This window comes from Anolis carolinensis, chromosome 1, assembly GCF_035594765.1.
Source record: "Anolis carolinensis isolate JA03-04 chromosome 1, rAnoCar3.1.pri, whole genome shotgun sequence".
NCBI classification, from domain to species: domain Eukaryota; kingdom Metazoa; phylum Chordata; class Lepidosauria; order Squamata; family Dactyloidae; genus Anolis; species Anolis carolinensis.
Window position 1 is genome coordinate 348,963,501 of NC_085841.1, and position 26,297 is coordinate 348,989,797.

The following is a 26,297-nucleotide window of genomic DNA, read 5'->3' on the forward strand; positions in this document are numbered from 1 at the left end:
ATTGTTTCATGTCGGGAACTCCCCCGTTTTCAGAGTGTTGTTCTTTATTTACTGTCCTGATTTTGGATTTTTTAAAATATTGGTAGCCAGATTTTGTTCATTATCATGGCTTCCTCCTTTCTGTTGAAATCGTCCACAAACAGACTTGCCTAGTTTCCAAGAGACTTCACAACTTCTGAGGATGCCTGCCATAGATGTGGGCGAAACGTCAGGAGAGAATGCTTCCGGAACATGGCCAGAAGTGGCATATCCTTCTGCGCATGCGCACTGCTCCCCATCGCTTTCAGGCGCTTCATCGTCCTTCCTCTCTCTGCGCCCCGCCTCAGAAACCTGATCCGGCGCATGCGCAAAGGCGCAGTAAACAGGGGAAGGGCTCTTAGGCTCCGCCCCCGTTTTCCCCCGGCGCGAGCGCTCCGTGCGCTTCGCTTCTTCACTGCTGGGACCGAAGGGGAAAGGCGATTTCCTCTCTGCCTTTCGTGCGCCTGCGCGCTGGTCCGTACATCCGGGGCCTGGGACAGGATGAACGCTCCTTTCCAAGATGGCGGCGGAGGGAGGAGGGAAGGAGATGAACGAGATTAAGACCCAGTTTACCACCCGCGAGGGGCTCTACAAGCTGCTGAGCCACTCGGAGTACAGCCGGCCCAACCGGGTGCCCTTCAATTCGCAGGGCTCGAACCCCGTCCGCGTCTCCTTCGTCAACGTCAACGACCAGAGCGGGAACGGCGACCGGCTGTGCTTCAATGTGGGCCGGGAGCTCTACTTCTACATCTACAAGGGTGTCCGCAAGGTAACGCGACGAAGAGGGGCGAAGGCTGGAGGGAGGAGGGCGGCCTAGGGCAGGGAGAGGGCGGCTCTTCGGCCCTCCATGTGTTTTGGACTCCAACTCCCACAATTCCTAACAGCCTCAGGCCCTTTCCTTTCCCCCTCAGCCGCGGAGCCTAAGGAAAGGGCCTGAGGCTGTTAGGAATTGTGGGAGTTGGAGTCCAAAACACATAGAGGATCGGAGTTTACCCTTGCCTGTTTTATACGTAGTTTTAAACAATAATTTTGTTTGTATCTATTACACAATTAGAAAGTTGAACTATCAGGAAGCAGAGGCTGATTGTAACAGACTGTGGTACATGGTACAGGTTGAATATCTCTTACCTGAAATGCTTGGGACTGGAAGTATTTTGGATTTTGAGGGTTTCCCCCCCAGGTTTCAGTATATATGTATATCTTGGGAGTGGGATTCAGTTCTTAACCACAAAATTCATGTATGCATCCTACACAGACAGTTGAGGTCCAGGCTGTTTTGCCGAACCTTGTACAAACTCTACTACTCCTTTCCACCTAATGCCAAGGAAACTGTCCTGACCCTCAACCAGTGCCTGGCATCAGTAATGGACTGGATGAGGGCAAATAAATTGAAACTTAATCCAGGTGCTTCTGGTCAGTCGAAAGGCAGACCAGGGAATAGGGATCCAGCCTGTGCTGGATGGGGTCACACTCCTGCAGAAGACACAAGTCCACACTTTGGGGATCATCCAAGGATCAGGTCTGAACCTGGAGCCAGGAGAGCCTTTGCACAACTAAAATCTGTGTGCCAACTGCTCCCATTCCTTGAGAAGCCAGATCTGACCGCAGTGGTACATATCTTAGTTACATCCTGCCTGGATTACTGTAACACGCTCTTTGTGGGGCTGCCTCTGATGAGTGCTCAAAAACTTCAGCTGCCCCAAAGAGCTGCAGCCCAGGTTGCTACCTGGGACTGGCTACAGAGAGCGGTCAATCCCCCTGTTGCAGCAGCTCCATTGGCTGTTAGTCTGTTTCTGGGCATAATGCAAAGTGCTGGTTATGACCTTTAAAGCCCTAGATCAGGGGTCCCCAAACTTTTTAAACAGGGGGCCAGTTCACGATCCTTCGGACCGTTGGAGGGCCGGACTATAGTTGGCCACCGAGCAATAACAACAACAACAACAACAAAAGAGGGTTGTAAGAGACCCTTTGGGCTATTGAGTCCAATCCCCTTCTGCCTTTGTGCACCGAAAGCACAAGCAAAGCACCCCTGACAGATGGCCACCCAGCCTCAATGTTAATAATAATAATAATAATAATAAAATAACAATCTGCCAACTGCAAAAGGCCACCCTACTGGGATCTGCGCGCATCATCTGAAAATACATCACACAGTCCTAGACACTTGGGAAGTGTTCGACTTGTGATTTTGTGATATGAAATCCAGCATATCTATCTTGTTTGCTGTGACATAATAAAATAATAATAATAATAATAAAGAGGGTTGGAAGAGACCCCTTGGGACATTTAGTCCAATCCCCTTATGCCTTTGTGCACCAAAAGCACAACCAAAGCACCCCTGACAGATGGCCACCCAGCCTCAATGTTAAGAAGAAGAAGGAGGAGGAGGAGGGGGGGGGGGTTGGAAGAGAAGAAGAGACCCCTTGGGTCATTTAGCCCAACCCCTTTTTGCCCTTGTGTCATGGGGGCCGGATAAATGGCTTCGATGGGCCGCATCCGGCCCCCGGGCCTTAGTTTGGGGACCCCTGCCCTAGATGAAGGTCCAGCCTATTTGATTGACTGCATCCCATTATACAAACCTGCCTGGGCCTTGAGATCTTCTGGAGAAGGCCCTTCTTTCGGTCCCACCTCCATCTCAAGCCCAGTTGGTGGGAACAAGAGAGCGAGCGGGCCTTCTTTCTCGGTGGCTGCCCCTTGACTCTGGAACTCCCTTCCCAGGGAAGTCAGAATGACCCCTCCCTGCTGTCCTTCCAGCGGCAGGCTAAAACCTTTCTATTCAGGCAGACTTTTAAACGTGAAGGTTTTAGGATCAATTCAGGGGTGCTGTGGTTTTAGCTTTGAATATACATCAAATATGTTGGGATGATTTTAACTGTGAATCTTTAAATACTGTTTATGTTTAATAATAATAATAATAATAATAATAAGCTTTATTTATATCCTGCCTCCTTTCCCCAAAGGGACTCAGGATGGCTTACAACAAAACAACAAATACAGTAAATGATATAATACAGGCAATAATCACATATCAATTAATAAAAGAAAATTAGCACAGTTGTGTAAACGTAAATAAATAAACACTTTAAAAGACTAATTAGACCTCTGAAAATAGCATATATATATATAATTTAATCCTAATCTAAACACAACATTCATTTATGCTTCATATACGTAGCCTGAAGGTAATTTTGTATATGACTTTTAAACAATTTTATGATTGAAACCAAGTTTTTGTTTGTTAAACTATCAGAAAGGAGAGGTTGGCTATTGTAACAGTCTCAGGCTGAGTATCCTTTATCTGAAATGCTTAAGAGCAGAAGTGCTTGGGATTTTTCCTTTTGGATTTTTGGTATATCTGTTTTTACATACATGCAATGCGATTTTTTGGAAATGGGGCCCACAACGTAACATAAAAACAGATCCATCGTCAGTGGGGTTCACAGTTGTCTCTTGATGTGAGTAGACTGCAAATCCCATTGTCCCTGAATCCCGCCAGTACTTAAAGTTGGTCATGAGGGGCCTGTGTGCCAAGTTTGGTCCAGATCTGTTGTTGGCAGGAGTCCCAGGGCTTTCTGGGTGTAGGAGGTGCCTTGGAAATCGCCCAGAAATATACATACATACAAACAAACATATTTTCACTTTTGTTATATGCGAGGGTTATTCAGAAAGTAGATTACGTTTTGGAATTAAAGGAGATTCCAAATTATAGGAGAAAACATTTACCATATGCAGTTGAAAGCCACACCCAAATACCGCTTCTCAACATAGTCGCCATTCAAATCTAGGCACTTATTATAGCGATGAATGAGCTTTGCAACTCCTTCCCCACAAAACTCTGCCACTTGCGTCCTCAACCAGCCGGTCACTCCTTGGTGCAGCTGCTCATCCTCACCAAAATGCTGCGTTGCCAGCCACACCCCCTTGTTGGAAACAAGGGGTTGAAGATGCAAGCAGCAGAGTTTTGTGGGGAAGGAGTTGCAAAGCTCATTCATTGCTATGATAAGTGCCTAGATTTGAATGGTGACTATGTTGAAAAGTGGTATTTGGGTGTGGCTTTCAACTGCATATGGTAAATGTTTTTTCCTATATTTTGTTCATTTTTAACTCCAAGACGTAATCTACTTTCTGGATACTATCTTAGGTACCCTGCAATGCCCAGATTAGGTAATTTGTAATGCTATGTATTAGAAAAGGTCAGTTTGTTTTTGGATTTTATGAATGATCCTATTAGAAAACGCATAAAAATATGGGTAAATTATTATTCCCATAATCCCAGGTCTATCCTCCCCACCAAAGAAACCCCATTGCCAATGGTTAAAGTTGGTCATTAGGAGTATGTGTGCCAAGTTTGGTCCAGATGCATCATTGGTGGGGTTCAAAGTGCTCTGTGATTATGGGTGAACTGCAGTTAACCACCTTCCCGGGTCAAACACCCTAAACTCCACCAGTACTTAAAGTTGGTTATCAGGGGTGTGTGTGCCAAATTTAGTCCAGATCCATTGTTGCTGGGATTTATAGTGGCCAGTAGATTTGGGTGGACTACAACTCCCATCACCCCAGGTCCACAGGGCTTTCTGGATGTGGTGGACTGCTATGTTTGGTCCAGATTCATCGTTGGTTGGGTTCAGACTGCTCTTTGATCTATGGTGAACTATAACTCTCAAAATCATGGGTCATTTCCCCTCAAACAACCTCCAGTGTTTTCTGTTGGTCATGGGGGGTAGGGTCTGTGTGCCAAGTTTGGTCCAGATTCATCGTCTATGTGTGTATGTGTGGGAGGGGGGGTTCACAGGGCTCTCTGGATGTGAGAGCTGTCTTGGAAATTGTATACAAAACATATTTTCACTTTTACTATAGAGATACATAGGAATATATAAATATTTCCCCCGGACTATGGTGGAGGCGCTTTGTTTGGAGGCTTTTAAGCAGAGGCTTGATGTCCATCTGTCAGGGGTGCTTTGAATGCGATTTCCTGCTTCTTGGCAGGGGGTTGGACTGGATGGCTCATGAGGTCTCTTCCAACTCTACTATTCTATGATTCTATGATTCAAAGATTCTATTGATAAGATACATAGATATAGATCAGCGTTTCTCAACCTGGAGGTTGGGACCCCGGGGGGGGGGGTCATGAGGGGCTTCAGGACGGTTGCTGAAGGCCATCAAAAAACATTTGTGTTGTTGAAGGCTTTCATGGCTGGAATCACAGGATTGTTGTGTGTTTTCCGGGCTGTATGGCCATGTTCCAGAAGTATTATCTATCTCCTGATGGTTCGCCAACATCTATGACAGGCATCCTCAGAGGTGTGAGGTATATTGAAAAAACTAAGCAAGGTAGGTTTATATATCCGTAGAAGGTCCAGGGTGGGAGAAGGAAATCTTGTCTGTTGGAGGCCAGTGTGAATGTTGTAATTAATCACCTTGATTAGTATTAATTGTGATGGTCTCAGGTGATTCTTGGCTTAAGATCTCTCCGCCTGTACTTTGGCTCAATTCTGTTGTTGGTGAGGTTCAAGGGGCTCTTTGATTGTAGATGAACTGTAAATCCCAGCAACTCCCAAATGTCAAAGTCTATTTTCCCCAAACTCCACCAGTGTTTGCATTTGGGCATATTTAGTATTAGAGCCAAGTTTGGTCCAGATCCATAATTGCTTGTGTCCACAGTGCTTTCTGGATGTAGGCGAACTAAAACTCCTAAATTCAAGTTCAATGCCCACCAAACCCTACCAGCATTTTCTGTTGTCATGAGAATTCTGTGTGCCTCGTTTGGTTCAATTCCATCGTTGGTAGATTTCAGAATGTTCTTTGATTGTAGGTGAACTATAACTCCCAGCAGTTACAACTCACAAATGGCAAAATCAATCCTCCCTAACCCCACCAGTATTCAAATTTGGGCATACTGGGTATTTGTGAATGAAAATACATCCTGCATATCAGATATTTATATTACGATTCATAACAATAGCAAAATTACAGTTAGGAAGTAGCAACAAAAATAATTTTATGATGGGGGGTCACCATAACATGAGGAAGTGTATTAAGGGGTCATGGCATTTGGAAGGTTGAGAACCACTTGAAGGTAATAGTTATACAGATATGTTATATATCTATCTATATATATATATAGAGAGAGAGAGAGAGGGAGAAGGAATAGAAGATAGATACGAATGAAGATGAGAGATATAAATTGGTTATTGATTTATTGTTTTAATATTGTTTTATTTTGATTATTATGTTATTTACAGTGTTTTAAGCTGCTTTGAGTCCGCTCAGGGAGATGGGGCGGGGTATAAATAAAATTTTTATTAGGTTGCTGTGAGTTTTCCGGGCTGTATAGCCATGTTCCAGAAGCATTATCTCCTGACATTTCATCCACATCTATGGCAGGCATCCTTAGATGTTGTGAGGTCTGTCGAAAACTAGGCAAGAGGGGTTTATATATCTGTGGAATGGAATGTCCACAGTGGGAGAAAGAACTCTTGTCTGCTTGAGGCAAGTGTGAATGTTATAGTTTGTCACCTTGATTAGCATCAAATGGCATTGCAGCATCAAAGGTTGGCTGCTTTCTGCCTGGGGGGATCCTTTGTTGGGGGTTGTTACCTGGCCCTGATTGGAAAGGAGGAAACAATGAAAATGAACAAAATCTGGCTACCAGTATTAAAAAAAACCCTAAACTCAGTTCAGCAAACGACGAACTACATTCAAAAAACAAGAATTTCAGACATGAAACAATCAGGGCCAGCTAACACCTCCCAGCAAAGGATGGTATGTCCTAGCCATGGGCAAACTTCGGCCCTCCGGGTGTTTGGACTTCAACTCCCACAATTCCTGACAACCTACTGGCTGTTAGGAATTGTGGGAGTTTAAATCCAAAACACCCGAAGGGCCGAAGTTTGCTCATACCCTATATATTAACTCGATAGGCACATAAATGCATTACTTTCATCCTTCCAATTACTTTCATCCTTCCAAATCCCACAACTGTTAAGGAAGGAGTATCTCTTTCTGCGCACGCGCACTGCTACCCATTCCCCTCCTCTCAGTCTTCATCGTCCTTCCCTCTCTCTCCGCCCCGCCTCAGAAACCTGATCTGGCGCATAAGGGCTCTTGGCTCCGCCCCGTTTTTTCTCCGGCGCGAGCGCTCCGTGGGTTTCCTTACTTCGGCGCTGGGACCGAAGGGGAAAGGCGATTTCCTCTCTGCCTTTCGTGCGCCTGCGCGCTAGTCCGTACATCCGGGGCCTGGGACAGGATGAGCGCTCCTTTCCAAGATGGCGGCGGAGGGAGGAGGGAAGGAGATGAACGAGATTAAGACCCAGTTTACCACCCGCGAGGGGCTCTACAAGCTGCTGAGCCACTCGGAGTACAGCCGGCCCAACCGGATGCCCAATTCACAGGGCTCGAACCCCGTCCGCGTCTCCTTCGTCAACGTCAATGACCAGAGCGGGAACGGAGACCGGCTGTGCTTCAATGTGGGCTGGGGGCTCTACTTCTACATCTACAAGGGGGTCCGCAAGGTAACGCGTCCAAGAGGGAGGAGGAGGAGGGCCTGAGGGTGACTGGGCCCGAGGCTCTTCCCCTTTAGAAAGAGGCTGGCAGTTATAATAGGCTCTGGCACAGGTGGAGTGTCGCTTCTCAGACATTAATGGTACTAGAAGTATTTTGAGTTTTTTCCCCTGGGTTTTATGCTTCACACACATAGTCTGACGGTAATTTTATGTATGGCTTTTTAATATTTTTGTGTGTGGAACAAAGTTTTCCTTGAACTATCAGGAAGGAAAGGCTGACTGTTGTAACAGTCTCAGGCTGAGTATCATTTATCTTAGGCATGGGCAAACGTTGACCCTCCATATGTTTTGGACTTCAACTTCCAGAATTCCTAACAGCCAGTAGAGATAGTAAAGGTAATGGTTTTTCCCTGTCATATTAAGTCTAGTTTCCGACTCTGGGGGTTGGTGCTCATCTCCATTTCTAGACTGGCATGACTGCATTGAGCAGCATTACCTTCCCGCTGGAGCATTACCAATTGATCTACTCATATGTGCATGTTTTTGAATTGCTAGGTTGGCAGAAGCGGGGGCTAACAGCGGGAGCTCACCCCGCTCCCCGGATTTGAACTACAGCCTTTTGGTAAGCAAGTTCAGCAGCTCAGTGGTTTAACTTGCTGCGCCACTGAGGGCTCCTCCAGTAGGGATACTTGTACTTTAATAAATTTTATTGATTAGCCCATAGGCCATTATCACAGAACCAAAACAAACAACAAAGCTTAATACAACTTAATAAATCTTTGTGTAGTTACTTAAATAGTAAATGTGAAGGCTTTCCCCTCATTAGGTTTGGCCATTTCTGACTCTGCGGGGTGGTGCTCACCTCCATTTCTAAGATAGAAAGTATGGCGTTGTCTCCAGGGTCATGTGGCCAGCATGACTTTATGGAGTGCTGCTACCTTCCCACTGGAGCAGTACTTTGATCTCACATTTACATGTTTTCAAACTGCTAGGTTGGCAGAAGCTGGGGTTAACAGTGGGAGCTCACCCTGCTCCCCGGATTCGAACCGCTGACCTTTCAGTCAGCAAGTTCAGCAGCTCAGCGGTTCCACACACTGCGTCACCAGGGTCTCCAAGTTAAGTAAGTTTATCATACTTATTTACTGTATTATTGTAATTTAAATAAATTTAGGTAAGATATAATAATACTGTAAGTAAGTATGATAAAACTGAATATATACATCATATTTCCCTCTTCCTCCCTACAGTTTACCCCGATCAGCCCCACATATTGCTTTGATGAATACAGAGCTGTTTTATATGTTATTTTTGGGATCTTGGGCACACATAAATATGTTGTTCTGATGTGAGATTCCTAATAAATTATCCGTTCAATATATGGACCAAGGTTCAAGTCTAACCTTCTGATACAATTTATAATCAAATATGTGTGCTATATCCTCAATTTCAGGTGGTCTGTAGAGACAAATCCATTCATTATAAGCGATCTATGATCACATTTCCCCCTACGAACCGGTGTGGACTCATAAGATCTGCTGGGGAGGCCCTCCTCTTGCTCCCGTCACCGTCACAAGCGCGGTTGGTGGGGACAAGGGAGAGGGCTTTCTTGGTGGTGGCTCCCGGCTCTTGAACGCCCTTCCCAGAGAGATTAAGCAAGCCTCTTCTCTATCTCCTTTCCACAAGGAACTGAAAACCTAGTGGTTCCCGCAGACCTTTGAGCAGGGCTAGTCCTTGGCCCTCCTGGCTGTGATTCCACTCAGCATCTGATCCACTTCTTGGCCCCATGCCATACTGTTGCACTTGACCTGCATAGCACCTTATAGTTGGCCACTCCAACATTGAACCCCCAGTCTCTGTATCTTGGCCCGTGAATGGAGTATTTTATTATTATTTCTGAATTCTGTGGTTAATTGATTGATTTGTATGCTTTGTGTACTTGTGCTCATTATTGTATTATGTCTACTTGTTGTATGGTTTTAAGTTGTTGTATGGTTTCCTTGCTATGTTGGAAAGCACCCTGATTCCCTTGAGGAGATAGGGCGGTATATAAATAAATTATTATTATTATTATTATAAGGAATGGTCCCATATCTGTCCATTGTATCAAGATGATCAAATTTAGCTTGAGGGAATACCTCCCTAAAATGTTTTGGCATTTGAATTTTTTGATAGTTTGCAATTTGAAAGGATACTTGTACTTATTTAGATGTTCATATTGAAATATCTTGGAGATACGACTCAAGACTTAAAACAAAATTCATGTATGCTTCATATACACACCGCCAGAAGGTAATTTTATAGGTACTTTTAAAATAGCTTTGCACATGAAAAAATCTTTTGTACACTGGACCATCAGGAAGTAGAGGTGTCACTATTTCAGCCTCCCATGTGTACAATTTTACTTTGAGGGATACTCAACTTGAATTTGTCAAAGGCTCCTCCTTGCCCCTTTTAAAGCTTTTTCTTTTGTATGTCTTTTTGTCTAACAGAGTGGGGGAAGGTGACATGGTCATATCGGATGACTGATAGAATTCCAGTCACATGGTTTAGTGATGTGGTTTTTCTGGTTCCTCGATGACCCACGTTACATGGGATTCTTAATATTATGAGAAGTCATTGTCTTTTTCTGAAAGAGTAAGCAGAGATATCTAGGTCCTTACCTTGAAATGTTTTGATGCCATCGTTCCTTGTTAGGTAGCATAAAGGTTCTCTCTGGAAATCTGTGTGGCTTGGACATTAGATGACTTTAAAATGATTAATTAAGCTCTTATGGGATGGAAGTAGAGTAGAATGGCTGGAGCTCATTCCCTCTGTTATTTCCTTAATTATTACAACAAAATATTCTTAGTTAAATTGGCTTTGGTATTCTTTGGACTTCCAGAACTATGTCTTTCTCTTCAGGGAGAAAATTGTGCTATTTTTGGTGATCTATTATGACACCTAGATGTGAATAGTAGTATCCAAAGTGAGCCGAGGGCAGAAATATGTTTAATGGCAGCACCCTGAAGGGCATGTGGTTTTTAATATCTTGGTTTTAATCAGAAAGTCCAGAATTCTTGTTTTTCAACAGTTTGTTTTGGGAATAGATGACCAGGTAGGAATGTCTTTTTTCAATTAGAAAAAGTAGTGGGAGTTTGTGTGCACTTAATGTAAGAGTAGATTCTTATGTCTGGGTTCTGTAAGAACTTTCTCATATTGTTAAATATGTAAGCGTTGTTCTACTTATGTCGTTTGTCAAATCTGTTCAGCCCGTCCCTGGGTTACCAACAAGATAGTTTTTCTTGGTTTGTTTTTAAGTTGACTTTGTATGCAGTTTGGAACAGGTATATTTTTAGATATGGTGCCAACCAATTTTTTTTTTAGTTTTTGACAACATGGGAAAGGGTTAATACTCCTGTAATGTTTTTTTTTTTTTTTTGCTGTCTGTGTCCCTGTTCAGTCTGTTTCAACTTAGTTTCTCTCCCTGTGACAATTGGCTTTTGAAAATTTTGGGTTGTCATGGAAACAAGGATTGGTCATTAAGCTTCATTCCCCATGAAGCTTTCAGGAGTGAATTTCCCTTCCTAGGAGAAGATTTCTCTCACTTCCTGTTGTTTCACTTCGTTTGTAACTAGTTGTTATATGTAAGTCGTATGTTTGTAAAATGAGACTTACTACCATCTCATGTTAGCAAATCCAATGGCTGTGCTAGGTGAGGATGATGGGAATTGTAGTCTAAACAGCGGTTCCTGTTCAAACCCCTGGCCAGTGTCCTGTGGAGTTCTTCAATGTTCTGTTTTGTCCCCCATGCTGTTTGAAATATACATGTAACTGCCGAGAGAGGCCATCTGGATTTTTGAAGTGCAATGCCACCTATATGCAGATGACACCCAACTCTATTACTTCTTTTCACCTAGAGCCAAGGAAGCTGTCCTGACCCTAGACTAGTGTTTGCTATCAGTAAAGGAACTGGATGAGGGCAAACAAATCCAAACAAAACAGAGGTACTTCTGGTCAGTTGGAAGGCATATCAGAGAAAAGGGATGCAGTTACACTCCCCTTGAAGACGCAGTTTGGGGATCCATCTGGGTTCAGCATTGAACCTGAAGGCCCAGGTATCTGGGATGGTCAAGAGGGCCTTTGCACAATTAAAACCTGTGTCCCAACTTTGCCCATTCCTTGAGAAGCTGGATATGGCCATGGTAGTACATGCCTTAGTTACATCCCATCTGGATTACTGTAACATGCTTTGTGTGGGGCTGCCTTTGAAGAGTGTTCAGAAACTTCAGCTGGTCCAAAGAGCTGCAGCCAAGTTACTACAGCGAATGGGACTGGCTACAGGGAGTAGTTAACACCTCTGTTGAAGCAGCTCCACTGGTTGCTAGTTTGTTTCTGGGCACAATTCAAAGTGCTGGTTATGACCTTTAAACCCCCTATACTGCTCAGTTCCAGGCTATTTGACTAATGGCGTCTGCTTGTATAAGTCTGCCTGGGTCCCGAGATCGTCAGGAGAGGCTCTTCTCTTGGTTCCACCTCCATCTCAAGCTTGGTTAGTGATAATGAGAGAGAGGGCCTTTTAAGTGGCTGCCCTTGATTCTGGAACTCCCTGCTCAGGAAACCAGAATGGCCCTCTCCCCGTTGTGCTTCTATTGGCAGGTTAGGCTTTTAAAGAAGAAGGTTTTTAATATCAAGTCAGGGGATGCTGTGGTTTTAGCTTTGAATGTGCTTTTAATAAGTTTTTATGGATGTTAACTGGTTTTTAATATAACTGATATTTAATATTATTTTAATGTTTGCATATTTGTAGATTTTAAATCGTGTTGAAATGCTTTTAATGAAAGCCACTGTAAATCTCCTTTGTGGAGAGAAAAAGCGAGGTATAAATAATAATAATAATCATCATCATCATCGTCAGTTGGAAAGTGCCAGGTTGGCACAGGTCTAGAGCAGTGGTTCTCAACCTGTGGTTCTCCAGATGTTTTGGTCTTCCAGAAATTTTAACAGCTGGTAAACTGGCTGGGATTTCTGGGAATTGTAGGCCAAAACACGAGGACCCACAGGTTGAGAACCACTGGTCTAGAGCATTGCTTCTTAAGCAGTGGGTCCCAATGCCAAATGAGTCTTAGCTCATGAAAAAAAAACCGGTTTCTAAATGCCATTCATTTACAATGGGCTCTGCAGAAAATGCTTCAGCAGTACTCCACAAAAGGAAAATTAGCCTTGCAAATGCTGATATATTATCACTAAATGCTTGATTTTTATACCTGTTTTATTCAATATATCTATATATCTGGGTCGCATAAAAGTTTTTAGATGGAAAAAAAAGTTTAAGAAACCTTGGTCTATAGAATTAATACTTTTTATTGTTCAGTGTTATGATGAATCTATAAGATTTTTGGGGGTAAGGTGTTTATTGGTTCAGCTGATACATTATAGACAACTTTTCAAAGAAGATTTCCAGAGAAATCAGTGTAACCTAGGAGGCAGCATAGAGTTTGTGGGTTGAACTAGGACTCTGGGAGACCAGGGTTCAAATTATGGAAACCTTGGGAAAGTCATACTTTCTCAGCCTCAGAGGAGAGCTATGGCAGACCCCCTCTGAACAAATCTTGCCAAGGAAATCATATGATACTTCATTGTTGGAAAACACTTGAAAGTACATAATAAAAATGAGAGTGAAGGATACCTGTAACATTAATATGGTCTATGAAGACACTTACAATGTATATTTCTCTATTTAGAGATCAAATACTATACAAATAGTGGGTTTTTCTAGCTTTTGAATTTTGCTTTAAGGTGTGGATTTTTTTTCTTTTGACAGTTGGTTCTTTAAATCCTGTTGACTTCAGCAGTTACTCAGTTCTCTGGTAGTTGACTGCAAAGCATTCTCCGGTTACTATCCTTCGCTCACTGACTAGAAAATATTTACCATTGAAGGTGGTGGGACTTATAGGAAAGCATATACAGGATTACACAGTACATTTTCTGAGTTGGACTTGAGAGAGATTTCAGCCATGAATTACCCTGCTTATTGTAGCTGTATCTGAAAGCACATGGATTGCATATCATTTTTTAAAAAACTAAACTAAACTCTAATCTTTGTTTGAAATTAATGAAATAAATGCCTCCTGTTTTTGAACATCGTAATCTTCTCAACCTCCCAAGCTTCGTTGATCAGAAAGTTAAAGTATAGTACAGTAGGCCGTATGTATCTGTTGGGATATGGTTCTAGGAGCTCTCGGTAGATACAAAAATAGATGCTGAAGTCCTTTTATATACATTGGCATAGTGAAAAGGTGTCCTTTATATATAATGGCAAGCAACTTAAGTTCTGAGAGAGCCTGATGATCTGTGAAGTGATGGGGGGCTACAACAGGTATGGCTGTGTATCAGTAGGGTGTGTGCACAAAATGAAGGTTTGCTTTTTTGGAACACCCCCTCCCTCCAATATTTTCAAGTTGTGGTTGGCTGAATTTGTGAGCACAGAACCTGTACTTGTAATGTTTTATAACTTTTACGATTTTTATATATAATGTAATGAGCGTGCATCGTATTTTGAAGAACAATGAAAGAAATCTGAGATGACAGTGTTGAAAAAACAATTACAACATGAATACAATACAAATAGATACTTTTAAGTACGCTCAAGGTCTTACATAGACCCAGCTGAATTTTTGTTTCTCTCTTTGGCACAGCGAGTTATATCACATGCTGTGGTTCTTTGTTGTACAGAGGGGAAAAGGAAAAATTCCACTGGGTCCTTACAAGCCCTTGAGCAAACTAAAAAAATGTTTTCTGTTTATTCATATTGTGAATTAAATCATAATCTTCTTGGGGTAGGACTTCTTTATTATGCAAAATCACATGTGCATTACTGATTCTGGTACTTTAACAGCAGTTTCAAAACTAGTTCACTTTTCTGAGTGTGGTGCTCATTGGAAAATTCCATCTAGATCACCTTCCTAGTACATTGGATTTGTGTGATTTTCCCCCCATTGTTCAAATGAATTTTGAAGATTATTTTAGCCTAATAAAATATTTAAAACATTTTCCTTAAATTGTAATATCTTAACATTTACTAAATGCTTAGGATCCAAGAGTTTTTACAGGATTTACTCCATAAGTTTTATGTTCTTAGTGGTCATAGCAGATCTCATGCTTCTGTGGCACATGGTTATTACGATTCAATCCCATTCCTAATGTAATCCAATCTCTTAAGCATTTGTATAACCTGGATTGGTCATATTAACATTCTTAATAGCAAATACTTTTACCCTTTTCAGAAGGAGGTATATTTGTATTTTAGGGCTTGCAGCTAAGATTGCTATCTATTCCAACTTACTTAAGTAAGTTGTGTTTGTTACTTGAGTCTTGGGAGGAAGGCAAAATGTAACTAAATAAATAGTAATCTTAAGGAAAGTTGTGGTAGGGTAGACTTTACATTTGAAGTGAGTGTTGTAATCCTTGCTGGTGATGGAAGCAGATTCAAATTCTTCCATTTCATATGATATACATATTATCTTGCATTGCATTTGCCTATGGAAAATTATGATTAGTCTGAACAATTTTGTGTGTGCATGTGCTGGCATTGTTTTCAGGTGAATATCAAAGAACACGGCTTTGCTGAAATGTAGACTGTTTTAAAAGGCTGTAATACTCAGCCAAACAAAATGAGATACAGAAAATTCAGGCACTGTAGTTCTGTTGTAAGATGTTTTTGTTTATTCAGGAGTCTAGCCCCAAAATAGTGTTCTAGCCCAGTGGTTCTCAACCTATGAGTCCCCAGGTGTTTTGGCCTACAACTCCCAGAAATTCCAGCCAGTTTACCAGCTGTTAGGAGTTGAAGCTCAAAACATCTGGAGAACCACAGGTTTAGAACCATTGCTCTAGCCTGTTGAGACAATCTGTTGATAAATAGTGACTGCTGAACTTAAATCTGTTGAGTGTTCATCCTGGCTATTTTTTTGAACGTTTGGAAGTTTTACCTACATGTTTATAGAAATATCTTGTTCTGTTCTGCTTTTATGCTTTTCTCTTCTTTTCCTTTGCCCTACCTGAACACAAATGTTTTGAAAACCATTATTGAAGACTTCGGATTTCAGGGTGACTATATGTACATATGCACAATAAAGAAAGATATGCTCCCTCACTACCCCCAGCACCTGGTAACTTAGAGTTTATTTAACTTTGTCTAGTTTGACACACAACCATAGGATTCTGAAATCATTACTGCATTCTAAATTGTTCTTGTTTGTTTCATGTATCCAGCTGTAGTAAGAAAGGGTGAATTCTCTCTTGGGGTCAACTGAAATTTCACATATGATATTTTCTGTGCTTGCTCAGCCAGCATATGCTCAGATTCTCTGACAATTGAAGGTGTAACTCATCTGCTTTTAAGAAAATACTGTGTGCATTCTTACTTAAGAAATACTTGTTCAATCAGACCATGTTCAGTATTCAGGTGGATAAGCCTCCATCTGTATGGGAGGAAATTTTATTCTCAGAGACTACTGCAGACCATTTATGTTTCCAGTTAAAAAACCCAATTGGTTAGAACAAGGGTCCCCAAACTAAGGCCAGTGGGCCAGATGCGAACCCCAATTTTAGACTTAGGCTTGCCCAAAATCTGAAATGACTTGAAGGCACACAACAACAACAGTCCTAATTAACTTCACTGTCTCATTGACCAGAAGCAACCCCACACTTCCCATTGAAATCCTGATACGTCTATGTTGGTTAAAATTGTTTTTATTTTCAAATATTGTATTGTTCTTTCATTTTTTTTCACTACAAATAAGACATGTGCAGTGTGCATAGGAATTTGTTTGTATATATTTTTTTCAAATGATGATTCGGCCTCTCAACAGTGAAGGATTGTGGACCGGTCCTCTGTTTGAAGTTTGAAGACCCTTGGTTAGAAGTTTACTGGTATAGAAACACCAGTATGAGGGCACGAGAGCCTCTGTTGTATTGCTGCTCCTGGAGCTTCTGGTAGAGGTATTCCATCTTTTTTGTCAGAAAAAGGTGCTTTGGAGGATTTGGGGGCTTCACAGGCCCTAGGCCTTTATTCCACCTCCTCAATGTAGCAGCAATTTTAACAATCAGTAGAGAACTTACCAAAAAATGGGCCCACTGTTTACCATTATCTACTGTCTAACTGTCCTTCATTATTAGATAGCATCTAGAAAAAAAGTTTGTTTCCTTAATTAGACATTGAAAATGTAGACATTCCCAGAATGACATTTATATTAGATACCCAGGTGACTTGTGATAAATATAGGTGGAGTATTCCTTACCTGAAATGCTTGGGACCAGAAGTGTTTCAGATGTTGTTCTGAAAAATCAGCAAAATGGCAAGGAATCCAGAGTGCTTGGTTGGGAATCTACATGTTCCACCATTTCACAGATTCTCCTCTCACCACTGGTCTGCCTCTGTCTACCTTTGCATCGCATTCATTTGCTGCTCGTATTGTGTGTAAGATGCAGGTTGGAGAGAGACTGAGGATCTCAGAGACTGATGATATAAAGGACATGATATTTTTTTAAAAAAACCAAAAAAACAAAACAGGAGATCTCCAAGGAGCCTGCTGGGTACTTGCTTCTGCCTTGTGAGTGCAGCAGCTGCCACCTCAAAACTCAAAGCCGATGTCTAGTGTCAAAAGTTTGGGATTTTGGAGAGTTTTGGTTTTCTGGATTAGGGATGCTCAACCTGCATTTCTTAATGTGGTATAAATTATGTTTGAAAGCTAATAGTTTTCATAACTTAATTATATATATTTTCTGAGCTTCAAAGACATAATGATGATTGTTTCAGTGCTTTGGCTTTCTGTGTGCAGGACAATGAGCTTTAAATAGTTGCCTACTGATAAAGTACTTGCTTCTTAGATCAGAGGCAGATAGTCCAGCCGTTTACAGCTATGTTTTATGGATCCCATAGAATCCCAGACTATAGTCAAAGTGGATGACAAATCTGCAGACTCACTAACTACTAGAATTTTGAATCTTATGACATCAGTTTTTCCAATTGGAATCGGGACTCCCCTGTCCGTGTGAGTAATGTTACTTTTTAAAAGTTAAGTCAAGATGTTATGTCAGTAATGAGAATTGTATAAAGTATGCAATTCATGGCCTAGTTGACTTGGAAGGCATGACTCTTACTATATAAAAGTTACAGCACACACATACTTAATGTGTAGCTAACTTGAAAGAAAATACCCATAATCCCTAAATTCATGACAAGTTCTTCCAAGGTGGTACGGTATGTTGTGTGTATTGGTTCAGTCCATGAACTTCAAACCCTGTTATTTTTTGCATATAGCACTGCTTTTGAAGGAGGTCTAGACATTTCTGTTTTAGATTATAACATTTAAGATACTGTTATTAATATTGAATTATCTTAATTGGCAGTTTAATGTGCTGGACTTTGAGTTGATATTGTTTTAATTTGCTATGAGTGGTTTCACTTTTATGATGGTCTAATTGCTTCCTAACTTTTAAATTATTTAATTGCTTGACTTTTTAATTACTGTATATTTGTTCTAGTTGTTGTAAGCTGCCTTAATGCTTGAACTAGGGAAAAGACAGGATATAAATAAATATAACTATCAAGGTGTTTTTATGTAGCTGTTCATTTCATTGCTTAGTTTTATTTGTATTCATTTTATGGCATTGTTTTATTTGTGTCAATGTAAATTGTTTTGAAAGTGTATATCAAAGCAGCCTGGGACTTTTTTGCATGCAAAGCATAAGTCTTTCCTTTGAGCTATGATCCTCCCCTACATTTTATGCAACTTTTTTCAGAGCTTGAGTAATGTTCTTATAAAAAAACCTAGTTGTAATGAATTTGTTTACAACCAAACATTTAGAGATCCTCAGAACTCTTCATTTTCAAAAATGTGTATTTCTTCATCAAAACCAGTTTGGCAGAATATACTATTTTGTCTTTAAGCTAACCTAGATGTGACAGCAACAACCACACCTATGCTTATATGAATAACATACAAAATGTGGGAATGGTTCTTTGCTTGGTCATTATTGTTTCAATGTCAGTAGTAGAAATGAGTTATGCATAGATATATCTATCTGAGGATAGAAAACTGTGGGTGAGGAAAAAAAGCTAATTCTCTTATACTCCCATGTACCATTTTCATAAAATTAAATGTTCCAATCCCTCCTGGCTTAAATGTTTCCATTTGTTCTTTTTTATGCTGTGGTGTCATTCTTTTACTCTATTTCTTTTTTGAGATTTTTGAAAATCCAGATTTTTGAAACTTCTGATTGAAAGAAAAGTTATTATTTATGTATTTATTTACCATATTTATATCCCACCCTTCTCAACCCTGAAGGATAACTCAAGGCGACATTACACATAGGCAACTATTTGATGCCTTAAAACAATATACAATTAAAATAAACATTTTAATATTGAATTTAAAACACATTGAAACATTTTAAAACATTAAATTCGCTATTAAAACCACACTATCCGGAATCGTAATCAGGGCCATTCCAGTATTCATTGCATTTCATATCTATCTTTTGCACTACAATTGCTCCGAATGCTTGATACCAAAGCCATGTTTTCACTCTCTTTCGGAAGGTCTGGAGGGAGGGGGTTATCAAATATCTCTGGAGAGGGAATTCCACGGCCGAAAGTTATACAGTGGAAAAATATTTTGGCCATAACTCCATGCTTGATATTTGTAGGGAGAGTACTATGCTTGCTTCTGATTTTTTTGTTTAATGTTGTGATGATTGCTACAATTTCCAAAACATTTGATGTAACCTTTGTACATCTTATTTTAGTACTTGGGCATGGATACCTTGGGCAAGAGCCAGTGATAGACCTCAGCTGTGCATTCTCCCGATCACTACAGCCTCTTTTAGCAGTCCTTTCAGTTATGAGAAGTTCTGCCTTCTCTAATCAGTTGTAACTGTACTGGACTTCTTTTTCGTTTTTCCACACACATACATTAAATTTTGATAGCACTATGGTCACTTTCCAAGCAGTTCAGTCTTAACTGACATGAAGATTGATATATCTGAAGTCTGAAGACAATCTGTGGTCATCCCAAATAAGCCAGAGATCTTTACTCTTAAATCCTGGAAATGAAATGCAGTACAAATTAAAGAGATGTGGGAGAATTCTTCTCTTTTGAAGATAGCATATACTGTATTTTTTAACCCGAGACTGCTGAAATATGATTAGAGAAACAATGTCCTTGATCTTGGCTGACACACTACCACACTACCTTTGTATTCCAAATGTTGTGTAAATGGCATTTATAAACATGCAGAGTGAGAGTGGGGCTATGATGTTGGTACAGCTGAGACGTTTTATAAATAAACAAGTATGTAACACAAATAAAATGCATCACTTGTACAAATATTATAGGCCACGGGGAGACCAAAAGGGGAAATGAGGAAACTGCAGTTTTCAACTTCCTTTTAAGAAAGATGATATTCAATAGCATTTAAAATATTTGCTTTTAATAATTTTGAAAAACTGGTCCGGTGATACACAATTTGTACAGCTGTTGAACTTGTAGCTCTCTCCCTAGAAAATGTAGTTTGGAAGTAGCTTTCTTGTGCTGCATATGAATGAAACTTCCCAATGTATGCATGTATAATTACATGCTACCTACAGATTATTTCAGAATAATAACAACAACAACAAAACTGTTGGTTGAATTAGAATAAATGTGTAGTGTCATTTTGTATTGTATACTTTGTTGCTGTTAGTTTTAAGTTGAAGAGTTATTAACTCACGAACAATAAACTTAAATGATCTTATATGAATTATATATCATCCTGGTAATTTACGGTATTATGTTTTGATAAGAGATTGTTGCCTATTTTTGCTGTTGCGCGTAATGACCAAGTTTCGAAATCAGAGTGCAAACTGCGGTTTGATTACTGGTTGACCCATAAGAGAGCTTCCTCCATACCTAATTGTTCTTTAGAGAATCAGAGTTGAAATGGACCACAAGGGTCATCTAGTTCCATTCTAATATCATACAGGAACACACAACTAAAGAAGACCCATCCAGCCTCTAAAGACTTCCAACAAGATTTTTTTAAAAAGCAGAATAGAGCACAAGTATCCCAGCTAGGCCCCATGTGGATACCCTATGTATCTTCATTGCAAGTAGCCATAATTTAATGCTCAATTAAAATATTATTCTTAGGCCCCCCCTTACACTGACCATTTGATACAGTTTCAAGCCTATATTGAAGAAAGTGGTTTTGCTGTACAGATCATTGCTGTACATAGGAAATCTTGGAATCAGTTTGAGGCATGGATTGTGATTACACAAACTATAGAGCATTGGTGTGCATTAAGGGCTTTCTTTCATGTTGTTTTTTGTGTGGGTTGTTATCTGTCTGTTGCATCTGCTGTCTTCCAACTGCATTGAATGGACATTGTTGTTGGGGCCTTCGAGCTTCATTCAACATTGCATGGTCATAGTTTATCTTATGTAGCAAATATGTCCTATCCTGTTTCCTTCCTGGGGCCTCCTATGTGCCCCCAAAATTTGTTGAATAAAGTGCCCACTTTTCTAAGCAGATGGGGGCACAGAGGCTGTAAAGGGGTTGTTTAATTCCCCTGTCACATGCCATTCCAGTTTGATTTCATGCTTAGAACTGCATGTACAGAATAAAATAAACTTACTAGCAAGTTATCTGGACAAGTAACATAACTCAACTCGGCCTAAAACAAAGGTCTGAAAACAACATTGCAGCTATTGCTGAACAACTGTGTTTGCATTTTTGAGATAGTTATAACTATGAAACAACTGTCCAGCATTCTGCACATATCAACTTCATCCCTTTTCTGGTTGTATTTCTTATTCACTAAGTGTGGCTGCAGTCTGGGCTGATTCTCACCATGATGGTCACCATCTCTTCATTGTATTTGTGTACATCCATATTTCAGCTTGTGCTAGGGATGAGATTGTGAGAGTGTGGATGGGAATATGATTTAATTCAACAACCACAGTTAAGGAGTTTCTTTTCTCATACCTGTGTATTGTTTACTCTTTTGTTAACAAAATAAAGGCGTTAGTTTGCATTTTAGTCTTAGTTCAGCTGGTTAAAAATATTTTTATTTCACCTAGATAGGCATGTTCCACTTTTTGAAGGCACTGCCCTCAGTGCCTAACAGTTTATGAAAACATTTAAAAATATATATAATTCAGTGAGAGCTAAAATAAAAGAAAAACATATTAAACTAAAAGCAAACATTCTGGAGAACCAGAGCAAAACAGCAGAATTAAGGGCTTTCTGAAAAAGAAGTCTTCAATAGCTAAAATGGCCCATGAATAAAAATGGAGCAAATTTATACTCTTAGAGAATCTGAATCCACATAAAAAGCCTTTTTAAATGTATCACCATCTACCATTTCTCAGAAGGTGATGGCATACAAAATCAACTGCATCTTATAAGACAGATGAATTAATATGACAGTATGGAGAAACAGGTCACATAAATAGGCTTGTCATCTTTTTTTTGCTGTAACAGGAATCTTGTGCTACCTCATACCTTGGAAAACAGATCAGACAAGGCAACGCTATAGAGGAACTATTGTCTTCTGCTGGCTTTACTACATAGACATACTTTGTGGCCTTCATGATACTTACGATTACTACATGTGTATGTTTCTGAAATTTAGGACAATTATTAGCAATTGCAACTTCTCAAAGTCTTAAATTCTCAGAAAGTGTTTATGAATAAGTACATTGAGCGCTGCTGCCGAGGTGCACTTCTTGTCCCGTTACTTTCTTTGGCAGATAGTTCCAGAGCTTGAGATGGCTACTCAGAAAATCCTCTTTTATGCCCTTTCTAGAACTGTATGTGATCTGATGAGACTCATAGAGGGCTCTTTTCCAAAGATCTCAAAACTGAAGCAGAATTCAGTGGTAAAATATGGCCATACTCTATTTGTGGTGGTACAATAGAACCTGTGTTTTGCTTTGTTTGAAACCTGGAGCAGAGGAGTCATTCTGAGAAGAGCAGCAGTTTCATTGACTCTTATATTTGCTCTGAGGGTAGACTTCACAAAATTAGCTGGAGCCTATGCAGCCCCGGTGACACAGTGTGTTAAAGTACTGAGCTGCTGAACTTGCAGACCGAAAGGTCGCAGGTTCGAATCCGGGGAGTGGAGTGAACAGCTGCTGTTAGCTCCAGCTTCTGCCAACCTAGCAGTTTGAAAACATGCAAATGTGAGTAGCGGGAAGGTAACGGCGCTCCGTGCAATCATGCTGGCCACATGACCTTGGAGGTGTCTACGGGGAAAACCTTTATCTTTACATATGCAATTTCACAAATAGGAGAAGTGAAAGTGACAGCATATTTTGGTTTCCTATTGAGATAAATTGGTATGTTTTTGCTAGCATATCACGGCAGGGGGATCTAAGTGAACATACTGTAAGCCTACCTACCACTTCTGTTTACCCAATTTTTGTCCATTGTGCTAGGAAAGTTCACTGGCTTTTCCCTGGAGATTTGCTGGCTTCAATTCTAGTGGTGGTACTTAGCCAAGTCTATCAGTGCCAAGGGATTTTGGCCAAATTCCAGAGAGCTTCCTTTAGTGTCATGAGACTTTTGGATTGTACTGTAAGCTTACTTGATTTGGTGTAAAATCGGAATTAGACATATGTTTTGGCAGTCTTCTGACAGGTTTTTCTCTGTGTTTAAATGCTCATGATTTAAAACAACAAAAAAACTTTATAGTGCTTCTTTCTAACAATAAAACATTCTGTTGGCCCACAAATATTTTATTTCATCACAGTGTCTTTGTTCTGCAGAGCAATTTGAGCTTCTAAGTGTGGGAAAGTATGCTTGTCTTGAAAGAATTGTTCGTTGGTTGGATTCAAAGCAAATAGATGCAGAAGCTCTTTTATCCAGTTGAAAGTTTCAGGGAAGTTGGTTGGTTAACTTTTCATCCTGCCTCATACCTTTTGCTTGAAGATAATAGAAAAGCACACATGTGGTTGTGGGAGATATTTTGATACTCTGAAATTCAAAATTCCAGTGTTCCTCTCATTTTGTTTTATGAAAAAAAAATGCATTTCTTCAGGTAGAAAATTTAGGTTATAATTAATCAGCGCTCTTTTCTCCCCAAACATGCAAAACATGTAAGGCCACTATAAAAAAATTGTAAATAAATATCTAGAATCTATCTGAAAGATTACTAATCAACATGAAAAACGGAAAAATCTGAAAGGCAGAGAATAGTTATAGAAAACAAAAAGAAACTGATATAACTAAATGAGGAGTTGGAACAGGAAAATAACACTCTTCCTACATCTTTATAGGGTTCATAAAACCAAGTGAGAAAGCATGGTTGAAAGGCTCCTCACAGCACAGGAGACATATAATTACATTTTCAAGCATAAATAGGAATCTGCCTGAAATTGTAATTCTTAAAGGCATCTGTATATGTGACAGTAAATGAATTTCATACTCTGGTGGTGAGGTTCTTGGGAATATATATTGATTTCAGAAATCAAAGATGATTGTCATATTTTAAATGGTTAACCAGCACAGGAAAGTGCTAAATTCATAGGCAGTGTATTGTTAACAGATAAGGAGTATAGCTTTCTCTGTCTAGGATTGTTTTAACAAGCCAACAAGGGAAACTTACAATGCATTCTGCCTATTTGGATATAAATGAACCTCTGAAAATGTTTGCAAATAATTTTGTACCCTGTTCATCAGCACCCCACTCTTGGTTTTTATCTTAAACTAGTTTTAAGTTGATTTGTTTATTCTTTGTTATGCAGTTGGCTCTCCATGTTTACTAGGTTTAGAGGCACAAGATACTTGTGAAAATGAAAAACCTCAAATTGCTGGGTTTTTTTTTTTAATATCTGAGATAACATCTCTCTGGGAATGTCTAGGTCTTCCAACATGATTCTATGGTCAACATCTGCTGGAAGCTTAACATAGAATCACATCACAGGACCTAAAGCAGGCATGGGCAAATGTCGGCCCTCGGGTGTTTTGGACTTTATCTCTCACAGTTCCTAACAGGTAGGCTGTTAGGAATTGTGGGAGTTGGAGTCCAAAACACCTGGAGGGCTGAAGTTTGCCCATGCCTGACCTGAAGTGTTGTCTAAAAATCTCTATGCCCTCCAACATGACTAGAGGAAGTTAACCATAGTCAGTCTGGAGAACCTACTAGGGAGATTTTAACCAAATCCATGAATAATCAAATTCACAAAAGGCAATACCGCAAATGTAGAGCAACGACTGTATAAAGTCACATTCTTTAATTTATTTGGTATCTTAAATGCTGGCATCTCCTGCTTTTAATAGTCTGCTTTTTTGACAATCAATTTTTTCAACACTTTTCAGTTGTTCAGATCCTATCAGAACTACAGTACTTACTTTCTTCTACTCCATTCCACCCCTCTCAAAATCTCACCCCATCAGAAATGTCTATGAAAAAGCAATATTTCACAGGCATACTTTATATTGAAAAATTGTTCTTCTTTGTTGTGTTTTCCATCCATCTCTCACTCTTCCTTTTCTCCCATCCCATGCAATCCAACCAGACATGCTGGTTTTGTAGGCTCAAAAGTAGCCTTGCTGCAACCCGGGCTATATGTTTTTAAATAAATCACAATCAAATATATATTTGTTGTCCATATATGCAAGAATAAATATATCTGAATATAACCTTTTTTTTTCATTTTACAATGCATTTGCAAAAAGTCGGGATTCTCCATTTTGACAATTTCCGGTTATGAACAATGCTCTGGTTTCTAACTTGTCAATAATCACTGGATGCCTATAATAAGTTTCCTGACTATAGCTGTTTCTCAAGTGCTCAGAATCTGTATGATTAAGAGTTTAAAGTTCGCACTTTATTGAAAACTAGCTTGGGGTCCCGGTGGTGCCCGGGTTATTAGTAGCGGACATTGAGTTGTTTTGGATATTATGAATGGACCCATTGATGTAGATCTATGGCCGATGGGATTTGCAGTAGTTTCTGGATGGGGCTGAAGGTACTGGAAATCCCATCATCTGTGTTCAATCCTCCCAAAAACCTCAGCAGTATATAAGAAGAGTCATGGGGGTCTGTGCCATCTTTGGTACAGATACATGACTGAGGGAGTTAGCAATAGTCTCTGCATGTGGGTGAAGGTACTTCAGATCCTATCATCCATGTTCCATCCTTCACCAAATTCTCCAGGGTTGAAAGTCATAGGGAGTTTGTGTTCCAAGCTTGGTCCTAGTCTGTCATTGGTGGGGGTTGTGTGGTCTGTAAAGCAGGTGATGGTACTGCAAATTCCTTCGTCCGTGGTACATCCTTGTCCAAACTGCTCCAGATGCATCTTTTATGGGGGGTTGCAGTGGGTCTGTGGGAGTCGGATCCCAGGGCGGAAGTATACACTGTCACATACATACACACATACATACCCACAAACACTGACTTTTATTACTATATACCTGGTTGGGTACCTGGCAATGCCCGGGTTATTTGAAAGGGGATTTTAATTTTTTTTAAATGAATTATCCCATTAATAAAATGCATAAGGTTGTAGATGGACAACATCCACAACATCCTGTGGCGCAGGCTGGTGAGCAGCCTGCTGCAATAAATCACTCTGACCATGAGGTCATGAGTTCAAGGCCATCCCGTGGCGGGGTGGGCACCGTCAATTAAAAAAAATAGCCCCTGCTCGTTGCTGACCTAGCAACCCGAAAGATAGTTGCATCTATCAAGTAGGAAATAAGGTACCACTTATAAAGTGGGGAGGCAAATTTAACTAATTTATGACGTTGGGATGA

General features: G+C 40.3%; 1 protein-coding gene across 3 annotated transcripts in view; it reads left to right on the forward strand.

The window, feature by feature from the left end:
• The first annotated feature begins 397 nt into the window (after nt 1-397).
• Nucleotides 398-26,297, forward strand: part of wdr20 (WD repeat domain 20) — a 58,612-nt gene continuing 32,712 nt past the window's right edge. The window contains exons 1-2 of one of the 3 annotated variants that reach the window (XM_062968481.1): nt 7,311-7,529; nt 8,076-8,142. In XM_062968481.1, the coding sequence (XP_062824551.1) occupies nt 7,447-7,529; nt 8,076-8,142 (150 nt within the window). In that variant the 5' untranslated portion in view covers nt 7,311-7,446. Of the gene's footprint in view, nt 788-6,893; nt 7,530-8,075; nt 8,143-26,297 lie in introns of those variants that run through there. The other 2 variants (XM_003224071.4, XM_008115756.3) reach the window with 2 other exon arrangements.